This window comes from Thermomyces lanuginosus (genome assembly GCF_041956635.1).
Source record: "Thermomyces lanuginosus strain ATCC 200065 unplaced genomic scaffold VTN49scaffold_28, whole genome shotgun sequence".
NCBI classification, from domain to species: domain Eukaryota; kingdom Fungi; phylum Ascomycota; class Eurotiomycetes; order Eurotiales; family Trichocomaceae; genus Thermomyces; species Thermomyces lanuginosus.
This window is the reverse complement of record NW_027192362.1, coordinates 887,633-907,307: the sequence shown is the minus strand read 5'-3', so window position 1 is coordinate 907,307 and position 19,675 is coordinate 887,633. Positions and strand designations below refer to the sequence as shown.

Below are 19,675 nucleotides of genomic sequence, written 5' to 3'. Positions count from 1 at the left end.
CTACAGATTGTAGTGCATATATGTCGAACAGGCGTAACGATCATGAAGCATAGGGAAGTTATCTGCGACGGGCAGCACCACCAACAACAGCGCCATCACCTTTTTCCGCAATATTGACCACTTCACCAATTCCAGCAGCCTCCTGCTCATCCTCCAAAGCCATGATCTCCTCGCGGCTGTCCCACCATTTCTCCTCGGCAAGGTCGAAAGCTTCCTTCCGCAGCTCTTTGGGTGTCTTTTCCACACTCTGACCTTGTGCCTTCAGTCGCTCAATGAGTATATTCTGCCACTCTGTCGATGTCCGCGCGAAAAAGTCACGCAGAGACTCAAAAGGTCGGGGGTGGGGTCTATTGTCTTCTACGGTAGGCTCGGGTTCCGCGGGGTCATCGACGTCGAGTCGCTCAACACCCTGCGTGACGGATGGCACAGTGAGTTCCGTTGAAGCAACCGAGCCTGTGTCCATCGACCTGACGTCTTCCGTGACTTCGGTTTCCTTATCCGACTCCTCCTCCGATTCGTCCTCTTCATCCTCTTCATCCTCGCTTTCTTCCTCTTTGTTGTTCCAATTGAGTGGCTCATTGTAGAAAATTTCCTTGACACCGTCCATTCTGGCCAGGTCAATAGAATATAAATCGTTGAAGATAAACTCTTGATCCCCGCGTTCGTAAGTTCCGCCGAAAATGAACAACGTGTCTTCTTGAACAGCCAGCTGTGCGTTGAACCGTGGATGTGGCATTTCAAACCTGACAATCTTTGTATTAATTGGCTCGGCAGGCTCCTCATCGACTTGAGAAATTTGAAGGTCTTCATCATCCTCTCGACGAATGCCTTTCTTCGCCTCCAGTGCCGCCAGATTTCGGAGCAGCTCCTCTTCATCGGCTTTGCTCCGGTCTCTGTTCTTCATAGCTTGGCTCTGCTGTCTCTTGCTCGGGCCCTTGGGGCGCCGGAGTGTCAACTCGAAAAATCGATTGCGTTCCAGATTCCAGGCATAGAGGGTGTTGAAGAACTCGCTCTCTATGCCCTCCTCACTCGCCTCGACGTCGTGCACACCACCGAACAGAATGCCTCGGCCCTTGTGGTGGGCCATTGTTACTCCAGCACGGGGAGGGTTGGGTGCGTTGACTGGTCTCTTTCGGCGTTCCCAACGCACAGTTGGGCCTGCGGATGCCGGCGCATCCGGACCCGGTGGCGTGATACGAAGGAACCAGGTGTCTTGGTGTATCATGGGTTTCAGAACAGTTCGTTGCGGCCCCTTCGCTTGCTTTCCACTGCCAGTTGTCGAAGCCTTCACACGGGAGTAGCCCCCGTACAAAACGGCCCCTGATTCATGCGGCAGAAACGAAAATGAGGACCGGGGATCAGGTTTCTGCGATGCCGGAGGTAATTGGGGGTTGAACCAGGTGTACTTAGAGCAGTCGTAGATCCAGAGATCTTGCAGGTACTTTGTTTGCTGGGAAGTATCCTGGAACCCTCCGAAAAGAATGATATAGTTCTCCTCGCTTGTCAGCAAGGCGTTTACTACGTACGGTGTCTAACCTTTCTCCTACCTTGAAATAAGTCATCCGATGGCCACTCCTAGCCGGAGGGCCCTTTCCCTTGGTTTCTATCCGAGTCCATTCTCGAGTAGAGGGGTCAAGATGCCAGAAATCGTTATAGTGGTAAAACGTTCCCTGCTTTGGTGACGAGAACTCGCCGCCAAAGAGGTACACACCGCCCGTGTTTCCTCCTCGACACCATGCATGCCCGCTGCGAGGAAGTGGGCTGTTGGGACTAGTAACTTCATGCCACTCATCTCGATCGATGAGATAGACATAGAGATTGTTGTAAAAGGTAGCCACAGTACCATCGAAGTACTCGCCGCCAAACACCAACAGCTCGTTTCGGTTGGATGGCGAGGCGAGAATTGTGGCTGAGGATCGTGGTGTCGGCGGACCCGACACCACCTCGGTGATCTTCAGGAACTTGGCTTGCTCCTCGGCATACTTTGCCAGGACGGCGTCCAAGTCAACGTCTTCAGCGTCGCTGTCCACATCACGGCCCTTAGCCTTATTCTTTTTCTCCTTTTTCTCTGCTTTTTTGGACTGCTTGGCAGCAATCCGCTCCTTGCGCTCGGCGCTCTTCTTCTTGTCTTTTTTCCCCATTTTCAACCCCGCCAATGGCTGCTGAATTGGTGGTGCACTGCAACGATAAAAAATATGGGCTTAATAGTCTCACGAATCTTGCGTTGCCACGTGATTTCTCTCAAGCATTTTAGGAAAGATGCACTTAATGAGTCCACACTCTTATGAAATCACATGATACGGCATTCGGACTTTCACGTGACAACAAACGCCGAATCCGGTTAGCGTCCGCAGCTGTCCTGATTGCTCTCCCGTCTCCACGCGCCTCGCCTCAACCTCACCTCACACCATCACCATTCCCTCATCCTCATCTCCTCTCGCCCAGCTGCCTGCGAGCATCTTCACGCGTCTCTCCGCACCTCTCCCCTGCATTAACCTCATCGCATTGCTCTCTTGACCTCTGCACCAACACCGCGTCCCGAGATCACGCCAGAGCCCTTGCCAACCGAACTCCCAAAACTTACACCAGAATCCCCCTTCCTCCGGCCATCTTCACCAGCAAATTTTCTTTGGGGACATCTGGTGTATATAGTCGAATCATTCAGGCAGGACAAGAGAAAAGAAAACATCAAACGAGATTGAAACAAAAATCCGTCTTTTCTTCCGCGTCATATCGTAACTAGAGGGAGGGTTCTCTGGTTGCCGGACTGGACCGAAGAAGAACAAGACAGCTCACGCGCAGGCATAATGTCGACATCTCCGTCTATCCCATCGACTAAACGTCCTCTGGAGGACCCTTCGTCTCCTTCGGGTCCCAATGACCAGCCGGAAGCAAAGCGGCCGGCGCTTGACAAAGTAGTCCGAACGGACGACACCCGGCGGCCGGACTCGGAATCCAAGGCAGAGACGGCCAACGGAGCCAAGGATACTCAGGGTGATACTGTAGTTGGAGACGCGCCGAATGGCAAGGATGGGGATACGCAACCCATTCAGTCGACGGCGTCACACACAGATCGAACGACATCGCAGCCATCACAACGCCAGCACCAAGATGAGAGTCAATGGATCCATATGCGGGCGGTGATTTCCAGCCAGGAAGCCGCCACTGTAATTGGTAAGGGTGGGGAGAATGTATCCCAGATCCGTCGCCTTTCCGGTGCCAAGTGCACGGTCAGTGATTATACCCGTGGTGCTGTTGAGAGAATTTTGACTGTCAGCGGACCCCAAGATGCCGTGGCCAAGGTAAGCTTGCGCTAGACTCAGATACAAAGATAATTGACTGACCGGAAGCAGGCATTTGGTCTGATTATCCGTACATTGAACAACGAGCCCCTTGATCAGCCATCCACTGCCCAATCCAAAACCTATCCTCTACGCCTTCTTATCCCGCACATTCTTATCGGATCCATTATCGGGAAAGGCGGGTCCCGAATTCGAGAGATCCAGGAGGCGTCCGGTGCACGGCTGAACGCGTCCGATTCGTGTTATCCCATGTCAACGGAGCGGTCGCTGGTGGTTCTCGGTGTGGCCGATGCGGTGCACATTGCCACGTATTACGTGGCCGTGACTCTGGTGGAGCAGCTGACGGAGCGGTTTGGCGGGCCGGCTGCGTCGGCATATGCGACGCGCAGTGGCGGGCCCGTGGGTGTAGTTCCGGGTGGAATGCAAGTGGTGCCGTACGTGCCGCAACCCGCTGGAGGACAGTATGGTCACCCGGATACGTACAAGCGTCACCATCCTCAGCAACACCGGCCTATCCCGACCCCCTACGGCATGCCGTACCCGCATGGGCCGGCCGCCCCGACACCTGTTCCTCAAGCACCGATTCACTACGGCGCATCGCCGCGTGCTCCATACGCAGGAGTCGGGCCGCATCAGCCTGCTCCGTACGGACCCCACCAAGCGACGCCTCATGCAGGTCAGCCTGTTGCCGGAGTCATGCCGGGACAGCCGATCACGCAGCAGATCTACATTCCGAATGACATGGTGGGAGCGATCATCGGTAAAGGCGGGACTAAGATCAATGAGATCCGACAGCTCAGTGGCAGCGTGATCAAGATCAACGAGCCACAGGACAACAGCAACGAGCGACTGGTGACGATTACGGGAACGCAAGAGTGTAACCAGATGGCGTTGTACATGTTGTATTCGCGGCTGGGTAAGTTGGAAATCCAGGCGAAGCTTTGACTCATGAGCTAACAGGAGCGCAGAAAGTGAAAAGCATCGAATGTGAATTTGGGCGGAGTTTTCCTAATGCAGTGATATTATCGTTATAATCTGTCATGTATTCTAATAATCGGAGGGATTTTTCTCTTTTTCTTCTTTGTATCCTCACTTTTTGCTTCCTTTTTTTTTTTTATTATTTCCAGTCATATGGCACTTTGCTCAAGGACTTCGCTCAGCCAGAGTGAACGCCACATGGCAACTCTGCAGACCCTTGCACGGCTCAGCCATCATATGTTGACGCAGCGGCTCAATGATGCGTTTGTACTGGGGCGTTTCCTTTGCCTGCAGGTGATGTTCTTTAGACCTCCATCCGACAATCAGGAGATATGTGTCCGCATACGTCTCCCCATTCGTGGGAGGTCCATCCGTGGTGCCGGTACCGCCACCGGACATGGCGACAACGTCCGGCGTATACCCGAAGCTGGACGGCCGCTCGATCCTGCCGACGCACACGGCCAGCGCGCGCAGATTCTCCTCCCCATTACCACCACCACAGGGGCCCCCTTTCTCCTTTTCATCATCTTTTCCCTCGGGCAATTCATGCAACAGCGTCTGTCGAAACTCCATCAAATGTCGCTGCCAACGTTGCGTCTGTTCGTTGGCCCGATGTAGGTCGACGCCGATAGCGGACGGCGTCGCCAGGGCGGTGATCTCGACAACGGGGCTCTTACCGACTGCGCCGGAGGTCAGCGGCGCGGGTGTCATCGTCGCATATACGATGATCACGCGTGATTCGTCATCCTCGATATCTTCGTGGTCGTGGTCGTCGACGAAGGGATGAAGTCGTGAGAGGGGGATGGCACAGCTTTCATCGGTCCATTCTACAGCACCTCGCTAAGCTTGTGTGCAACTTCTTGGGGCCTTGTTTTGGAGTTCAAGTCGATGATGATACGCACCAACCATGATCACAACCCGCGCGGGATTCTCCATTGACCGTCCCCAAGCACTCCGCAGGTACCCATGCTGTTGGGTGATTTCCCCCATCAGGCCGAGAAATTGCTGCCCGCCTAGATTGGTCTTGGGTTCCTCTGGGACCACGGTACATTTGAGGCGGAGGAAGACGAATTCGACGAAGACAGGGTTTGCGGGTGGTTCCGACATTGCTTCGTTTTACTTTTTCTTGTATATCCCTATTCGGAGCTGATGTTAATCAGGGGTAGTCAGGGGCAGTAAAGATGATGCTTGGATGCATGTACAGGGGTTGGATCGAGGTAACTTAGGGTTAGGCGTGCTGGTTCTGATGTCATACCGATGTTATGGGAAGAGGAGGGTGAAGCTTGATGTGCTCTATTTCACACTTTAATTTGAGATAGAAACATTTTTGGATTGTACAGTTTGAAGATTCACTTCTTCCCTTTCCCTTTGCCCTTGTTTTTTCCACCCTTCGGCGCATCGCCACCCCCCGAGGTAATCCCTGCAGAGACAATCCTCACCTTCGTAACGGGAACCGTGTTCACCACTTCGACATCACGCCATGTCCGCAACAGCTCCCCTTCGACGGCCCGCATTCGTTCCGCCGTTGCCCGGTCCAAGCCCTGCGTCTCCATATCTTCCGCAATTGCCTTCTTCGCGATCTTGCCGCCGCCGCTCCCCGGCTCAGACTTGCCAACACTCGCTTCCTGCAGCCAGTGGGACAGAATCTCCTTGACGGCCTTACCCTTCTTGACTGTGCCAGGCTGCAGCTTTGCCCGGTACTTATATCGGCTCACTGCGCTCCAGGGCGCAGCCACTGGCAGCGCAGCCACCACCGTGTCGGCTGAATGCGGCACGCTCACCAGCGTCGGCAAGATCTCCGAGAGATCGCCGCTTTCCTCCCCTTCGCCGTCCTCGGCGGTCTCGTCGGCCGCAGCCGCAGCGCCGGATTCTTCAAGTTGGGCTTGCCGTTTCCGCTCCGCTGCTGCAGCTCGGTCATGTTGCGCCCGTCGGCGCTGTTTTTGAGCTTCCAGCTCCGCTTCTTTTTGCGCTTTGGCGACCGCTGCGTCCGGAGTCTTCTCTGTTGTCTTTTCACCTGGCTTCTTGACACCGAGCAGTCGGAGGGCCAGCTCGCGTTCTTCCTCGTCTTGCTCGGCGTACTTCTTGAGTGCGGCCTTTTTAGCTTTGCTCATTTTGCCGCGCGGTTGTTGCGCTGCAGGCTGCTGCTTGGTTGATGTTGTTGACGGTGTGCTCGGTTGTGACGGCGGGGTCGGTGTCGCTGACTGATCACTGGAGGATGTTGTCGGTTTCCGACCCTTTTTGAGTTGTCGCCGTTCGTGTGCGGAAAGGTATCGCTTTCCTTGGGGTCGTTCTCTTGCGGAAGTGGAGGGTACGATGTCCGTAGTGGCTTCTTGGGTAGAAGGTTCCCCTTCTTCATGAGCGGGCTCCTCATTGGGTTCTTTCTCCTCGCGTTTCTCGTCACTTTGACTTGTGTTTTGCTCTGCAGTCGATGATTGTAGGGGGTTCGATCGGGTGTTTTCCTCGTCATCTTCACCCTCAGACTCGGATTCAGACTCCGACTCTGATTTTTCTTGGTTCTCATTGGCATTTCCTTCTTTAACATCGCCTTGACTTGCTTTATCCGTAGTTTCTTCCGTTTCTCCTTCGTCCTTTCGAGCTGTTTTTCCCTCCCCACCAGCATTCACATTCTCTTCCTTTCCACCTTCGCCTTCTTGGGCTGTCTCTCCTTCACTAGCGGCACCGTGTTCAGGACTTTCCGTGGCTTCATTTCGACGATGCCGCCGATGGTTTACCACACTCTCCCGAGTAATCTGGAACAGCACCGCAAACCCTAGAACTGGTTGGCTGGGCGTGAGATAATTCTTCTCTCCCTTGATGTGAAACTCGCCGACACGCGCCAGGAGCTCACCCCTTTCATTTGTTTTCGAGACCTGGTGCGCGGGGACCCACCACGCAGGCATGAGCGCCTTAGTATCCCACGCCTTGGATGTAGCCACGGATAAACTGCCGGCTTGCGACAGTGTCCCCGGAGGGATCGGTGCGTTTGGCGTGTCCGGGTGATTTCGAACAACGACCGGCATGGCACCCTCGACGTCTGAATGCACAAACACGTCCCCCTTTTTCATATGTCTTCGGTAGAGGATCTCAGATTGATGTGCATCCCGGCCGCTAAGAACCAGATATCCGTCTGAGGAGACGAAAAACCGGAACTTCTCGAACCACATTTGTGCTCGCGTCGGGCGCAGGACCTGTTTCTCTTTCTTGAGGTGCCGCTTCAGATCTTCAGTGACCTTTTTCTCGTGCGCTTTCAGTGCCTTTTCGGATGCTTGGATGGTCTTCTGTTCCTTGACAGCGGCGGATTTCTTCTGATTGTAATACTGCGTCGCGTTTGCCCACGGAGATAAACCTAGGTCAATATCAACCGACAGGCTTCCACGGCGTTGTCGACCTTCAGACTCGTCCTCTTCTTTATCACTCTCCTGCTCCGATTCTGACTCTGAAGAAGCTTCATCATCGTAGGTTGCCTCGCTTAGACGTAGGGTAATTGTATTTTCATGTAGCTTCAGCGGCAATTTGATGATCTGGGCCACAGGGTTGTTCCTGCCCTGCTCCATCTCAATCAACCGTTCGATTTCTACCCAGTCCATGCCCTGCGCAACCAGGCCATTGACCGCATCGATAGCCTCCTGGACGCGATATACATTGGCCTCAATCGCGTTGGCCTTGCGGATGTGCATCTCCTGAGCCTCTTTGAGGGCGCCCACCCGCTGCTGGTGATCAAGCCGTGCATTCTCCAGCCTTTTCCTTGCTGTTTCCTCATGCTCCGCGAGACGAGACTCGAGCTTCTGTGCCTCGAGAGACGAGAAGTACTCGTCCACCGTCTTGTTAAAGCTGTCAAACTCCAAAATGTGGTACTCATCCTGGTTCTCGAACTGGCGTGGCCGGAAAGGGTGGAAGTCGTCGTACAGTAAAGGTGGTTGCTGTTGTCCGTCGGCGTCTGTTGTTTCCGCTGGCCGGCGCCGCGCGTCCTCCTTTGCGACAATGTAGCCCTTCCTAGTATCTGCGCTCTCCACGGCATCAGATACCTTCTTCGCCTCCTGCAGAGCGGCCATCAATTGCTCAAAAAGCGGCGCATTATCCTCGGAAAGCGCCTGCTCCGGCGTCACCGACGATAGATCCACACCGGCAACAGTCAGGGCATGTTCTAGGAGCAGAGGCGGGAACTCGGGAAACCCGGCGCTCAGAGCCTTGCGCAGCGCCTCGCCTGGCTTGCGCTTCTTCTTCTTTCCCTGCTTTGCAGTTGCACCGGATCCATCCCCTCCTTCCGTCTGCTGCTGCTGGTCACCCTCAGCTGCCGCCACATTTTGTAGTGCCTGCCGCAGTCGCTCCGGGGACAATTCTGGCACACCATTGTAGTTCTGCTTATTCGTAACTGTATATTTCAACCCGACCTTAACTTCCTCCTGGTCGCCACCCGCGGGGACGTGCCGCAGCACGGCGAGGATGGTAAGGTCGCCGTCCGTGAGGATAACATTGCCGCCCGCAAAGAACTCGAGGAACAGATGGAACGCGCCTTCGCTGAAGATGATGTCGATAATTCGGTCCGTGCCAATCTGGCGCACAGCTGTCACACGGCGGGTTTTGAGGTTGTCCCGAAGGCGCTTGACGAAGCCTGACGGCGCATCTGCGGTTGTGCGCGAGTACTCGGTCAGGTGGCAGCGGAAGCCCGAGTCAATAATGAACTGTTTTCGTACATCGGGTTTGGCGAGTTTGAAGAGGAAGATGCGCTTTGAAGTTGGAGTTAGCAGGGAATAGGCTTCTCTTGGTGCAGTCGATTCAGCAACTCACAGATGATAGATCATAAATGTTGGACACCCGCAAGCTGGTGAGCGCGGCGTCAAGCTCGAGCGAAATAGCCTTGACATCGAGCGATGAGAATCTCTGTTTCATCTTGGGAGGTTATCTCGCTTTTTTTATCGCCGTGCTCGTGTGCTGAGGCTGTCTGCCGTTGACGTCGGCGGGGCAGTCCAACAAACGTCACGGCAATGCGGGACTGGAGTTTACCCAGACAATTTAACTGCAGAATAAAGATTTTTGTGGAGATATCAAGTTAAAGGTGAGTGCAGAAATTCATTTAGCATATGACGCCGTAGGCAGACCTGAAGGAAAGCCGGAAACATGGCGTAAGTCTACAACCTGATTTCAACACCCGTCAAGTCCATTCTGAAGGAAAAAATATAGGTATCTATCAGCTAAAGACATCGCGCCTGTCCCAAACTCTGTGCCCAAAGATACAATCATAGCAGAAATGCGAGACATTGAACCGAACCGACACAGCGGCAAGGAGCCCCTGTCCCCCAAAGCAAACGGAAAGATAGTAATATACGCAATAATGCAAAACGCTAGAATCACAGCCCCTGTCGTAGTCCTTCGGCCAATCTCCGCTTGCCAAACTCCCAAGCATTGAGGAGACCCTGCTCGGATAGATCGATGTTCTTCATATTTGGGACGTCCGGGGCCGGGGCGCGGCTGACACGCGAGGCGATCATGACCGGGTCCGTCTCGAGAATGATGCCGTCGTCGATGATTTCGTCGATAGCGAGGGCGACAAGATCGTAGTTCTCAACGATCGACCGCTTGTCGGTGCCACCCCTGAAAACATCGTCAATGCAGCTTCTACAGTAATGGAGTAAAAGCAAACGTACTTGAAGAGAATGCCCAATGCATCCCGCAGCGCCAGCACGACATTGTACAACAAGACCTCGTTCTCCTCGGAACTGCCGACCACGTAGAGCATCACGTCGTTCTCCATCTTGAACACAACGACCCGGTTGTCGTACAGGATGATGTCGCTCGTTTGCTTGTTCGTCTTCTCAATCAGCCCCTTCTCAAAGGCTTTCTGCTCCTTGACGGTCGGGTAAGGGTTTGCGCCGGGGTAATCGGTGGCATTGGGAGCGGCGCCAGCAGGAGGGTGCGGAGGGGAGTAGTATTTCGCGAAGATGCGCGAGTGGTCATCGGTCGAGAGAATCAGGACCGCATTGACGGCGAAAAGGGACAGCGGGCCCGGCATGGTGGTTGTGTTGTTCTCTCAAGGTCGTGGTTTGAATAAGCTAAGATGTTGAGAATGCGACAACTTGGCCGCAAGCAACCCTTAGTTCCGCTCCACTATCTGTTATGAGAACCCGAATCTCTGTACATTTAGAAACCAGAACAACAGCTTAATACTAATAGAATACACTCAGATTAATTGCAAAGATAAAAGTCATTACATCCTATAGGGGATCCGTGTCCAAATACATCCTGGATAAGCAACAATAATAAAAGAATACACTCCATCCGGGTATTGATGACCGCAACAGGCACATGCCGACCAGATATCACAGATATCGCAAGTAAACATCAAGAGTCATCCATCGATAAATCATACGGCTCGAGTCATGACTTTTGGCCGTCCTGCGAGCCGGAAGTGGTCCTTGGTCGGTTGAACCACGAGATCCAGCTACTTCGGTTGGCGCGCTTGGCCGCGGCCTCGTCCTCGCTAGCGTGCTGGCTCTCGACTTCCTGGTTCTCCTGCACCAGACGAAGAGGCCGAAGCTTGTTCTGCTGCATCACGGCACCTGGGTAGTTGTTCATACCGCTGCTGGACCGGCTAGGAGGCGTCGACATCGCCCCCAGAGAACTGACATCTGCATTGGCGTCGCTGGATACGCTGTCCGAGCTACTCAGCCTCTTGCGTTCGACCCCGCTGCCCTGCGATGGCTCTCGAGCGCTCGCGGGCGCGGGAACGTTGAAGAGACTACTCTGCCGCGAGCCTGGCCCCATAGTGGTCGGGCTGAGGACAGCCGGGCTCATCGGCCCTCCCGACGTTCGGCGGCTGGCCCGGTACATCTGTCCGACAACAGCGGCAGCCGCGACGTCGCCTGTTTGTTCTGACTGAGTCCGTCGGTGTCCGGACCGAACAGTCTGCGCACGCATGATGGGAACTCGTGGTGCTGTCTCAGGGTTTTCCACGGCAGACATGGGAGGCGGCGGTGCGGAGATCGTAGAGGCAGGCATCACGCTGGCAGGTCGTTGCTTCGGCCTTGGGCGGTTAGCCTGACCGGCCACCACCGACTTGGCCCGCTGCAGAAACGATACTCCTTCCCCGCTCTGTGCCGGAGGTGGGTTGCTATTCTTCTCAGTCTTCGGTGGAGGGGGCCGTGCATCATCGCTCTTGTCCAGAATGTGCTCGAATCCTTCACTTTCCAAGAGTCGACCAATGATGCGTTCGATGTAAAGTGTCAGGGCCTTCTTTTCCTCCTTCAGCGATTTGATCTCCGCTTCTAGTTTGCGTACCGTGGCTGACTGCCCTTCAGCGGATTCCAGCTCATCAGCCAACGAACCTCCGCCACTGCCAGCAGGTGGAGAACTCGCCCTGCCATCATGGAGGAGGTCCCCTTTAGTGAACTCGCCATTCAAGGTCTTCTCCCGGAGGAGGAGCTGGTAACTCTCATTGTCCTCCATTAACCGAGCATTGGCCATTCTCGCTTCCAGGAGTTCTCGTTCGAGCTCTGCCTGCCGGCCACCGCCCTTGTTCTCCATTTCTACGAGCTTGATCTGTGACTCCGCAAGCTCAAGGCGCAACGATTCGATCAGTTTGTCCTTCTGGAGCAGAAGGTTGGAATGGCTGCGAGATGGGCTACGCTCCAATTGCGAGGAAGGCGCAAACTGTCCATTTTCACCATCGGTGGTAGAGCGGCTTCGGAAGCTAGCTGGGAGACGTTAGTTCCGCAATCCCATGGGAATTGACTGCAAGACCTACATGAACGGGACACGTTCTTGTCGGCATCTGACGCTGCACGCGCTTCCCTCTGCGCCAAAGACTCTTTGAGGCGCTGAATGGTGAACTGAAGCTCCTCTTCCTTGATAACGTGTTGCTCTTTCTCCTTCAACAGGGCGTTCAGTTCTTGATCATGCGCCTGCTGCATCTCGCGAATAATCCGTGGATGCTCCCGAATCTGCTCATTCAGAGCCTCGATCTTGCTGTCCTTCTCGTGAATTTGCTCCTCCAGCTTCGCCTGTTCCGCCACAGCTTCGTCCAGACGAATCTGCAACACATCCAGTTGCTTTTGGTACTGCTGTGATGTGGTCTCGGCCTTGTGTAGTTGCTCCTTCAGATCGTCAATCAGGGCCGCCATCTGGGCACGGGCTTCTTCATCGGACGAATCGTTAGCGGACATTTTGGGCACGCTGGACGTGCTCAGATTGGACCGGCCCGGTTTGCGCGCCGCGGCCCGCGCGGACATGTGCGATGTACGGGTGGAAGGAGTTCGTTGCAGACCGTTGGGAGACTTGGTCGAACTGCGATCAGTACTCGGCCGCTCTGATTGCGTCCGGGCTGACGCGCCGGGGGGTGATTTCTTCGGTGTGGTGGCGGTAGACATGGTTGTTTGATAGAAAACGACGATTGCCGGAGATTAAGGTAACTTCTGGTGGGCAGACCTTGGCTGGCCGACCAAAGGGTGACTTGCGATTCGAACTCAGTATCTGACACTCTTCGAATATTGATTCAGATATCCAACGTCATGCTTTGGAGAGTTCAGGATCAGGGGTAAGATAGCCGAACGGACAAGTGGAATCGGTAATGAAAGTGACAGCAAAGTCGATCAAGGCGCGAAATTGCGGGATGTTTTCAGGAGCGGGTTGAGTTAATATGAACTTTGTAGACCTGAAACCATCAGTATAAGCCCCTCGCATCAAGCTAGGGACCATTTCCCGGTGTTTTTAGGGTGTTCAACGACATACTTGGCTCTCAGGGCATCAAAGTATCTTTTCTGGGTCCATTGTATTCCGATTTCCTAGTAGGGTTTAGTGCAATCCGGATGCGGTGTCGTTACTCCAGCATCCAGCCACGATTATCGTGACAGCTGGGAAGTGATTGACAACGGACTGGCACGCAGCGAACCAGATTCAGCTTTTGTCCGGACTCCAGATTTAGAATCTCCGTGGACACGATGCCCGACAGTCTAACAGACAGCATAGCCTCCATAGAGTCCATGGAAGGAGGGAAGTTTCGGCCCCCAATGGCGGGCTCCGATTGGACCGATTAGATAAGCATTGTCGTTCCGCATTTGGAAATTATATATTCCGTAGTCCCGTGACCTATCACGTGAATAGATGCAAATCCGGTCGCTTAGGGCTTAGGGCATGGCCACACATGACGGAAAACTTGCTTTGAAATCAACCGCCAAGAGGGACGATTAATAATTGATCTTCGGGATTTGAGTGCATTCTTCTTCCCCCCGACCATCTTTCCATCTCCAACCATTTCATCGCGGGAATTATAGTCATCCGTGAACAGTCGTCAAGATGGCCCGTCGTCCAGCGAGGTGCTACCGCTACTGCAAGAACAAGGTGCGTTGTTCATGGGGCTGTCGGGGCCGTTTCTAGGTTTTCTGGAGATGGCGTAATCTGGCAGCATTGCGATGAGTGCGAATTCGTCGGATAGGCATGAGCTGACAGTTCTGCAGCCGTACCCCAAGTCTCGGTACTGCCGTGGTGTCCCGGACCCCAAGATTCGTATCTACGATCTGGGCCGGAAGAAGGCCAGCGTGGATGACTTCCCGACCTGCGTGCACCTGGTCTCCGATGAGTACGAGCAGGTCTCGTCGGAGGCTCTTGAAGCCGCGCGTATCTGTGCCAACAAGTATGCGACAAATCACACCGAGAATTTTCACATGATTGGTCTGACGGCAATCGTAGGTACCTCGTGAAGGTCGCCGGTAAGGAAGGTTTCCACCTCCGCGTCCGCGCCCACCCGTTCCACGTCATCCGGATCAACAAGATGTTGTCGTGCGCCGGTGCCGATCGTCTCCAGACCGGTATGCGTGGCGCCTTCGGCAAGCCCGCCGGCAAGGTTGCTCGTGTGAACATTGGCCAGATTCTGCTGTCCGTCCGAACCCGTGACGTGCACCGCGCGGCCGCCGTCGAGGCCCTGCGCCGCTCCATGTACAAGTTCCCTGGCCGTCAAAAGGTCATCGTCTCGAAGAACTGGGGTTTCACCCCGCTGCCCCGTGAGGAGTACGTTCGTCTCCGCCAGGAGGGCAAGGTCAAGATGGACGGTGCCTACGTCAAGTTCCACCGCGACCACGGCCGCATCGAGGACAACATCCGCAACTTCCCGGAGGCCTATGAGAACCTGTCGCAGGCGGCGTAATTTTGGGGATTCTGTTTCGTTTGTTCCCATGACTGGTCGCGTTGTATGGTAAAATTAGGTCAATGCATGATGACTCGATACAATCTATGACCATCCGGGTAACCAGAGAATTATATCGTGCCAGTTTCTATCTATTCCTCGAGTGGGAGATTCGGCGAAGCTTCCCTTCGGTCTTGCTCAGCCCTCTCTCGCTGGTTCTTGCAACGACAGGATCATCCTGTTTCTACTGATGCCGGAAGAGCCTGATTGATATCCAACGCACTCTGGATATACACGTCTTAATTCAGGAGTGGGATATCATTATTCTCGTAGTTAGGTATAGACGTAGGGACTCTAGATACAAGAAAATCCCTATATCATCTGAAAGACGGGGATCCCAATCCGCATATACAAAACCTATCAGTATCAACATCCCTGTAACTGCTCCTCGTATCGGCCGAATCGAAATCATCATCACAAGTCCCCTTAACTGTTCATCACGACGCCACCTCTATCATTTCACTCATAACTCGTATAAGAATGGAGACACAGCGCAACTCTAACCGAATCTAAAATCGATCGCTCAAAAAGGGAGGGGAGTTCAAACCTCTCCCCAATGATCTGCACCACCTCCAACTGAGACCACGGCGCTCCCGCTGCCGACACTCCCTCCGATATCCCAGTAATGTCGACTCGAGCCGCTGCCCAGGGCCGCGGTGTGGGTGTGCGTGAGCAGGGAGACCTTGGTGCTTTGGCTCGCGCAGCTAGAGCTCGGTCGGCGGAAGCGATGGCGGGTGATGGGCGATGACGGGCCTGCAGCGGCGGCGGCAGAGGAGGGGAACTGCGTGCGGAGCGACGGGTTGTTCTGGCGCTGTGTTGCTTGGTGCCGGGCGTGTGCCCGTGCGACGAGCGGATGGTGCTGCCGAATGACGGCAGCCCGTGGATGAGATTGGCCGTGGTTGTTGGCGCTGTCCTGGGAATGCTCGCGTCGTGACGGAGATGATGACGATGGTGTCCGATTGTCGTTGTTTGTCCGTCGGAATCGGCTCCTCAGGTACCGGAATACCATCGCCATGTCGAGTTCGCGCTCCCAGAACTCGCGCTCCCGGTTTGCCAGGACGCTTTCTGTCACGGGGTCTGCGCTCGGGGATGGATCATCCTCTTCCTCCTCGATCCCCCATTGGGCGGCATGTTCAACGACTGCTGGATCACGAATGGTTGGCGTAAAGTGTGGAGAAAAGGTTGAGGGTGCAGCACCAGCAGCAGCAGCAGAGGTGTCTGCGCTGTCGGAGGTGGTTGGAAGAAGCTGGGATGAATTATTTGATTCTGACGAGGACACTGGAATGCCAGCATAGTAGTCCCTGGGATCCTCGATGCGGAGATACGTGGTGAAAGCACCTGGATGCTCGCAGAGCTGGTGCACTAGGATCCCGAGTTCGCGCGCGATGCGGTGCAGTATACGCTCCGGCCATCGGCCATCGGTGCCGCTCTCTGAGACGCTGGGTGCGTCTTGGAGCTCGCGGTTCATTTCTGTCGCTCCCGTTTCGGACCGACCTTCCGGGTCGGTGCTGCCTGAGGTCGAACCGGCCAGCGATTCTCCCAGGATTACCGACAGTAGCGACTCATCGATGCCAATCAAGTCGCGGATGACTTTCCGAGTAATCTTCCTCCAAATGGATTCTTCGGGAGTGTCGCCCTGATCCGAGGATGCCTCAGACGCCGACGCCGCCGTCTCCATAACGGCAGTCTCGGATATACTATCCAAGGCCGGGGCGCCTGATCTGCGCGATGCAGCCGAGACGCTGGCCCGACTGTTTCGCCGCCGCAGCCGTCGTGTCTCGCGCTCGATCTCTTCCAGCAGGATTCGGCTCTGCTCAATACGCCACTTTTCGATCCGCTGCCATCGTTCCCGCTCCTCCCGCATTTCCTGCTCCTCCACCGAATCCAAATGTCGCTGGACGCTGGATCGTCGCGTGTGGGCCACATTCGCCGGTCGCCCGGGATTATACTGCTCATATTGCCAGAGTTGGTTCTGAATGAATTGGTTGGAGTTATGGAAGCTGCCTAGTCCATCATGGGTGGGTAGAACGGCCCGCGACGAATCCGCGACATGGGCGTGGGGGAACTCCTGCAGACCCTCGTCGAGGCTATCGAGTTCTGTGGCATCCTCGTCTGCGGGTTCATCCTGCTCGTTATTATCGGCCTGGGTACCTGCGCTGAAGGAGCCAAAGTCGCTCAGGCGCGATAAGCCGGCAGTCCTGGAGGTGGAGTCGGTCCCGGTGTGCAGGGTAGACGGGGTCTGAGTGGGCGAGAAAAGTACCCATTGCTGCGCGTCATCGTCAGGCTGCTGGGAGAGCAGCGAGAGGTCCAGCGACAATCGCTCCGGCCCCGTGTACGATTGGCGACGCGGGGGAGCCTGGGGTAAACGAAAGGCCATGATCAGGAGATGATCGGGGCTTGGCCGCCGTTCACCAAACAAGGGTTCTTGAGTGCTTGTTGACTTGTTTTGATTTTGTCTTTACGAGGATGAAAACAATAGATACAGACATAAGTATAAAAGAAACAGGGTGGTCAATCGTACGGGGTAACTTTATCTCATGATGAGAATGATTAGACTGATAGTACTATCGGTGACGATCGGCGGGTAATGACGCGATGACCACGTTCCAGCTGACCCCCTTAGGCCCAAGTACCCACGTCGGTGAGCACTACGAGACAACAAAGTCTAGGGGCAGTGGCTATTATTATTATTCATAGAAAACTCATGAATCATTGATCAATAATCGAGCAACATTAATCATGAATTTTCCGGGCTTCGATTCAGCCCCGGTTTACTGTCAAATCGCAGCTAGCGGAGTGTCCTTGTTGCCCATCTACTTGTTGTGTTGGTGCGGCTATCGGATCAATCAGGAAGCTATCAACAACCCTACCTTTTCTATCTTGTTTTCGTCCATGATCTCAGCATGATCAAAGGCCAAGGATTCTAGGATTCAATCATGCCATTTCTAACCTCGATGGCGATGGACATGGCCCGAAACCTCAAATACTAACCCCTAGTCCATCATTCGCTCAGCCCCAGGTGGTCACATCGAGCCGTTGAAGTTGAGGGATCCGACCGGATAACCATTTTCGCGGTGTGCATATCAGTACTCTGTATAACCATGAGATAACTCGCAAACCTGATTATACCTGACGAGGTTATCTACTCAACTCATTTGGGGTCACATGATCGATCGTGCCCTAGGCAGGGTGATGACCAGTAATCGAGGGGACCGAGTAGGCGACGAAAACTATGGCGAGATGAGATCATGACAGGATGCAAGAACTGGCAGACGTTGCGAACCAGTGTAAGGACACAGGATGTCAGACCTGAGATTGGACATGAGCAGGGTTGAAATCGACAGACTGTTTACTCATCACATCCTCTCATGGCTTCCAGAAAGGAGCATGTTGACTGCTTCACATCGCATTCCGTTCATCCGAAATGGATATTTATGCTCTTCTATTTCATCGTTTTTGCGGGTATGACCCCTGCCGTTGTGTGTGAAGGTACAATATGCGGGCATCTGATTCAAGGTCCCAGGGCAGACTGTTCTTGTCTACATAGTCTTCCAGTCCCGCCGCAGATTTTGCATGAAGCTAAAGTATCAGGAACAGTTGGCGGCGGAGAATCGAGTATTATATCCATGATCCTGATCATGGTATCTTCAGCTTCCTTGCGAAGGCATAAGTACCTTGATCCGGCTTGGCAGCGCAGAAGGACTGTGGTCAGCATACCCAGATTTCCGATGATCTGGGCGCGAGACAGAACGACAATAACGGTTCCCCAGCTGTAGAGAAATCTCGAACTCCAGGACGCATGCGCTGGGCAGTTCTAAGTACAAAAGTTTATTAAGTACACACTACCGCCACGTCCATCGTCCTGGTTAGCCCGCCAAGTCAAAGCCTCCATTTGAATCTTAGGTGGCGGAGAAACCACGAGATATAGGTAGGTTTCGGTACTCGCAACTTGATACCTGCTTCATAGTACTACTTGCACAGAGCTCTGCTTTCCAGGATCAACAGGATTAGAATTGACAGTTGAGGTCCACTATATCCAGCCTCCTCAGAGATCATTGTGACAGCAAATGATTTCACTTGCTGCTGTCATGGACGCTGAGACTATTGGAAGTTGTTGATTCCGTGTTGTAATTGATGACTTCGATGGGGTGGATTCCGAAGATGGATCGGGCTTCCAGGCACCGCATTCTTGGGATCGGACTTGGCACGGCAAGGCCCACTTGACGCCTTGATGCCTGAGGCTGAAAATCCTGCGCATTACCTACCTCATGGAGCTTAGCTTGAAGCTCATCGCTGTCCAGTTCGATATTCGACGTCCCAATCTCATTTTCTCGAGAACCGCAGGGCCGGTTGATCTTACTACTTGCACTCTATAACAGACACAAAATAATTCATGAAGCGAACATCTCTCCCGCGATGATCCACCGAGCCTTTTTTCGTGCGCGACCATTAGTTCCAAGGCTAGCGTCGTTCTCCACGACAGCTCCAACTCGCAACGCCGCCGGCTCATCATCATCCCTGCCGGCACGGAAACCCGTTGGCGCATTTCGAGGAGGGTGCGTTATGGTTCCCGCACGTCAACGAATGCATCATTCCGTCCAATTATTACGATCAACTTCGGGTATATAGACAAGAAACTCATACGTAAGGAACACAGGGTGTTCGGTTTTCTCCTCGGCTCCGTCACGGCAGGCGTGGCGGTGTGGTACTACATTCTGAAGGAGTACCGCGTCGCCAATGAGATGCTGACAGACGATATTTTTGTACGTATCTCCTAGTATCGCAGGGTTTGTGGCGGCGCGTTCAACTTGTTGATTCTAACCATTGTGCCTATGTGTTGTACGACTTCAGGCTCTGCAAGCAGCATCGCAGAAGCTGAACGGGTATATCCACGAGCTGGAGCAGAGGATTGATCAGTTGCAGAAGAAGAAATAGTCACAAGTTGAACGTATATGTCGGATGGTTCGTTTTAAGTTTACTTGAGTATCGGCTGTTGCCAATTGGTTGATGCGGCGTTCTCGAAATTGGTAAAGTACTTTTCCGGAGGCGACAGTACGAATCGTACATACTGGACTTCGTGTTGTGATTTCGCAGGCCATTTCCGTGTCCTAATCAGAGACGCAGAAAAATCATTTTTTCTAAAACGTCCAGATTTCCAGAACTTGCTGGTGTGTAATCATCACGCCATCAGCAGTTAGCACATAATACGTACCTGCAGAGA

The 19,675-nt window shown here is 53.9% G+C and overlaps 10 protein-coding genes across 10 annotated transcripts; 4 read left to right on the top strand and 6 right to left on the bottom strand.

The window, feature by feature from the left end:
- Positions 1-58: 58 nt before the first annotated feature.
- VTN49DRAFT_3463 (uncharacterized protein) lies at positions 59-2,141 on the bottom strand (the record flags this gene model as incomplete). The annotated part of the gene is made up of 2 exons (XM_069411302.1): positions 59-1,492; positions 1,548-2,141. The coding sequence occupies 2 exons, from the start codon at positions 2,139-2,141 to the stop codon at positions 59-61; spliced, it is 2,028 nt and encodes a 675-aa protein (XP_069268741.1).
- Positions 2,142-2,284: 143 nt separating this feature from the next.
- VTN49DRAFT_3462 (uncharacterized protein) lies at positions 2,285-2,743 on the top strand (the record flags this gene model as incomplete). The annotated part of the gene is made up of 1 exon (XM_069411301.1): positions 2,285-2,743. One exon carries the CDS (start codon positions 2,285-2,287, stop codon positions 2,741-2,743), a length of 459 nt encoding a protein of 152 aa, XP_069268740.1.
- A 64-nt stretch (positions 2,744-2,807) lies between these two features.
- On the top strand, positions 2,808-4,293 carry VTN49DRAFT_3461 (uncharacterized protein; the record flags this gene model as incomplete). Its single annotated transcript, XM_069411300.1, has 3 exons — positions 2,808-3,302; positions 3,354-4,218; positions 4,271-4,293. 3 exons carry the CDS (start codon positions 2,808-2,810, stop codon positions 4,291-4,293), a joined length of 1,383 nt encoding a protein of 460 aa, XP_069268739.1.
- Positions 4,294-4,445: 152 nt separating this feature from the next.
- Positions 4,446-5,387, bottom strand: VTN49DRAFT_3460 (uncharacterized protein; the record flags this gene model as incomplete). The annotated part of the gene is made up of 2 exons (XM_069411299.1): positions 4,446-5,107; positions 5,183-5,387. 2 exons carry the CDS (start codon positions 5,385-5,387, stop codon positions 4,446-4,448), a joined length of 867 nt encoding a protein of 288 aa, XP_069268738.1.
- A 242-nt stretch (positions 5,388-5,629) lies between these two features.
- VTN49DRAFT_3459 (uncharacterized protein) lies at positions 5,630-9,170 on the bottom strand (the record flags this gene model as incomplete). The annotated part of the gene is made up of 2 exons (XM_069411297.1): positions 5,630-9,007; positions 9,069-9,170. The coding sequence occupies 2 exons, from the start codon at positions 9,168-9,170 to the stop codon at positions 5,630-5,632; spliced, it is 3,480 nt and encodes a 1,159-aa protein (XP_069268737.1).
- Positions 9,171-9,628: 458 nt separating this feature from the next.
- VTN49DRAFT_3458 (uncharacterized protein) lies at positions 9,629-10,290 on the bottom strand (the record flags this gene model as incomplete). Its single annotated transcript, XM_069411296.1, has 2 exons — positions 9,629-9,872; positions 9,926-10,290. 2 exons carry the CDS (start codon positions 10,288-10,290, stop codon positions 9,629-9,631), a joined length of 609 nt encoding a protein of 202 aa, XP_069268736.1.
- A 365-nt stretch (positions 10,291-10,655) lies between these two features.
- On the bottom strand, positions 10,656-12,643 carry VTN49DRAFT_3457 (uncharacterized protein; the record flags this gene model as incomplete). The annotated part of the gene is made up of 2 exons (XM_069411295.1): positions 10,656-11,971; positions 12,022-12,643. 2 exons carry the CDS (start codon positions 12,641-12,643, stop codon positions 10,656-10,658), a joined length of 1,938 nt encoding a protein of 645 aa, XP_069268735.1.
- Positions 12,644-13,568: 925 nt separating this feature from the next.
- VTN49DRAFT_3456 (60S ribosomal protein uL16) lies at positions 13,569-14,415 on the top strand (the record flags this gene model as incomplete). The annotated part of the gene is made up of 3 exons (XM_069411294.1): positions 13,569-13,613; positions 13,730-13,905; positions 13,962-14,415. The coding sequence occupies 3 exons, from the start codon at positions 13,569-13,571 to the stop codon at positions 14,413-14,415; spliced, it is 675 nt and encodes a 224-aa protein (XP_069268734.1).
- A 580-nt stretch (positions 14,416-14,995) lies between these two features.
- On the bottom strand, positions 14,996-16,831 carry VTN49DRAFT_3455 (uncharacterized protein; the record flags this gene model as incomplete). Its single annotated transcript, XM_069411293.1, has 1 exon — positions 14,996-16,831. One exon carries the CDS (start codon positions 16,829-16,831, stop codon positions 14,996-14,998), a length of 1,836 nt encoding a protein of 611 aa, XP_069268733.1.
- Positions 16,832-18,870: 2,039 nt separating this feature from the next.
- On the top strand, positions 18,871-19,389 carry VTN49DRAFT_3454 (uncharacterized protein; the record flags this gene model as incomplete). The annotated part of the gene is made up of 3 exons (XM_069411292.1): positions 18,871-19,010; positions 19,112-19,217; positions 19,306-19,389. The coding sequence occupies 3 exons, from the start codon at positions 18,871-18,873 to the stop codon at positions 19,387-19,389; spliced, it is 330 nt and encodes a 109-aa protein (XP_069268732.1).
- Positions 19,390-19,675: the final 286 nt, after the last annotated feature.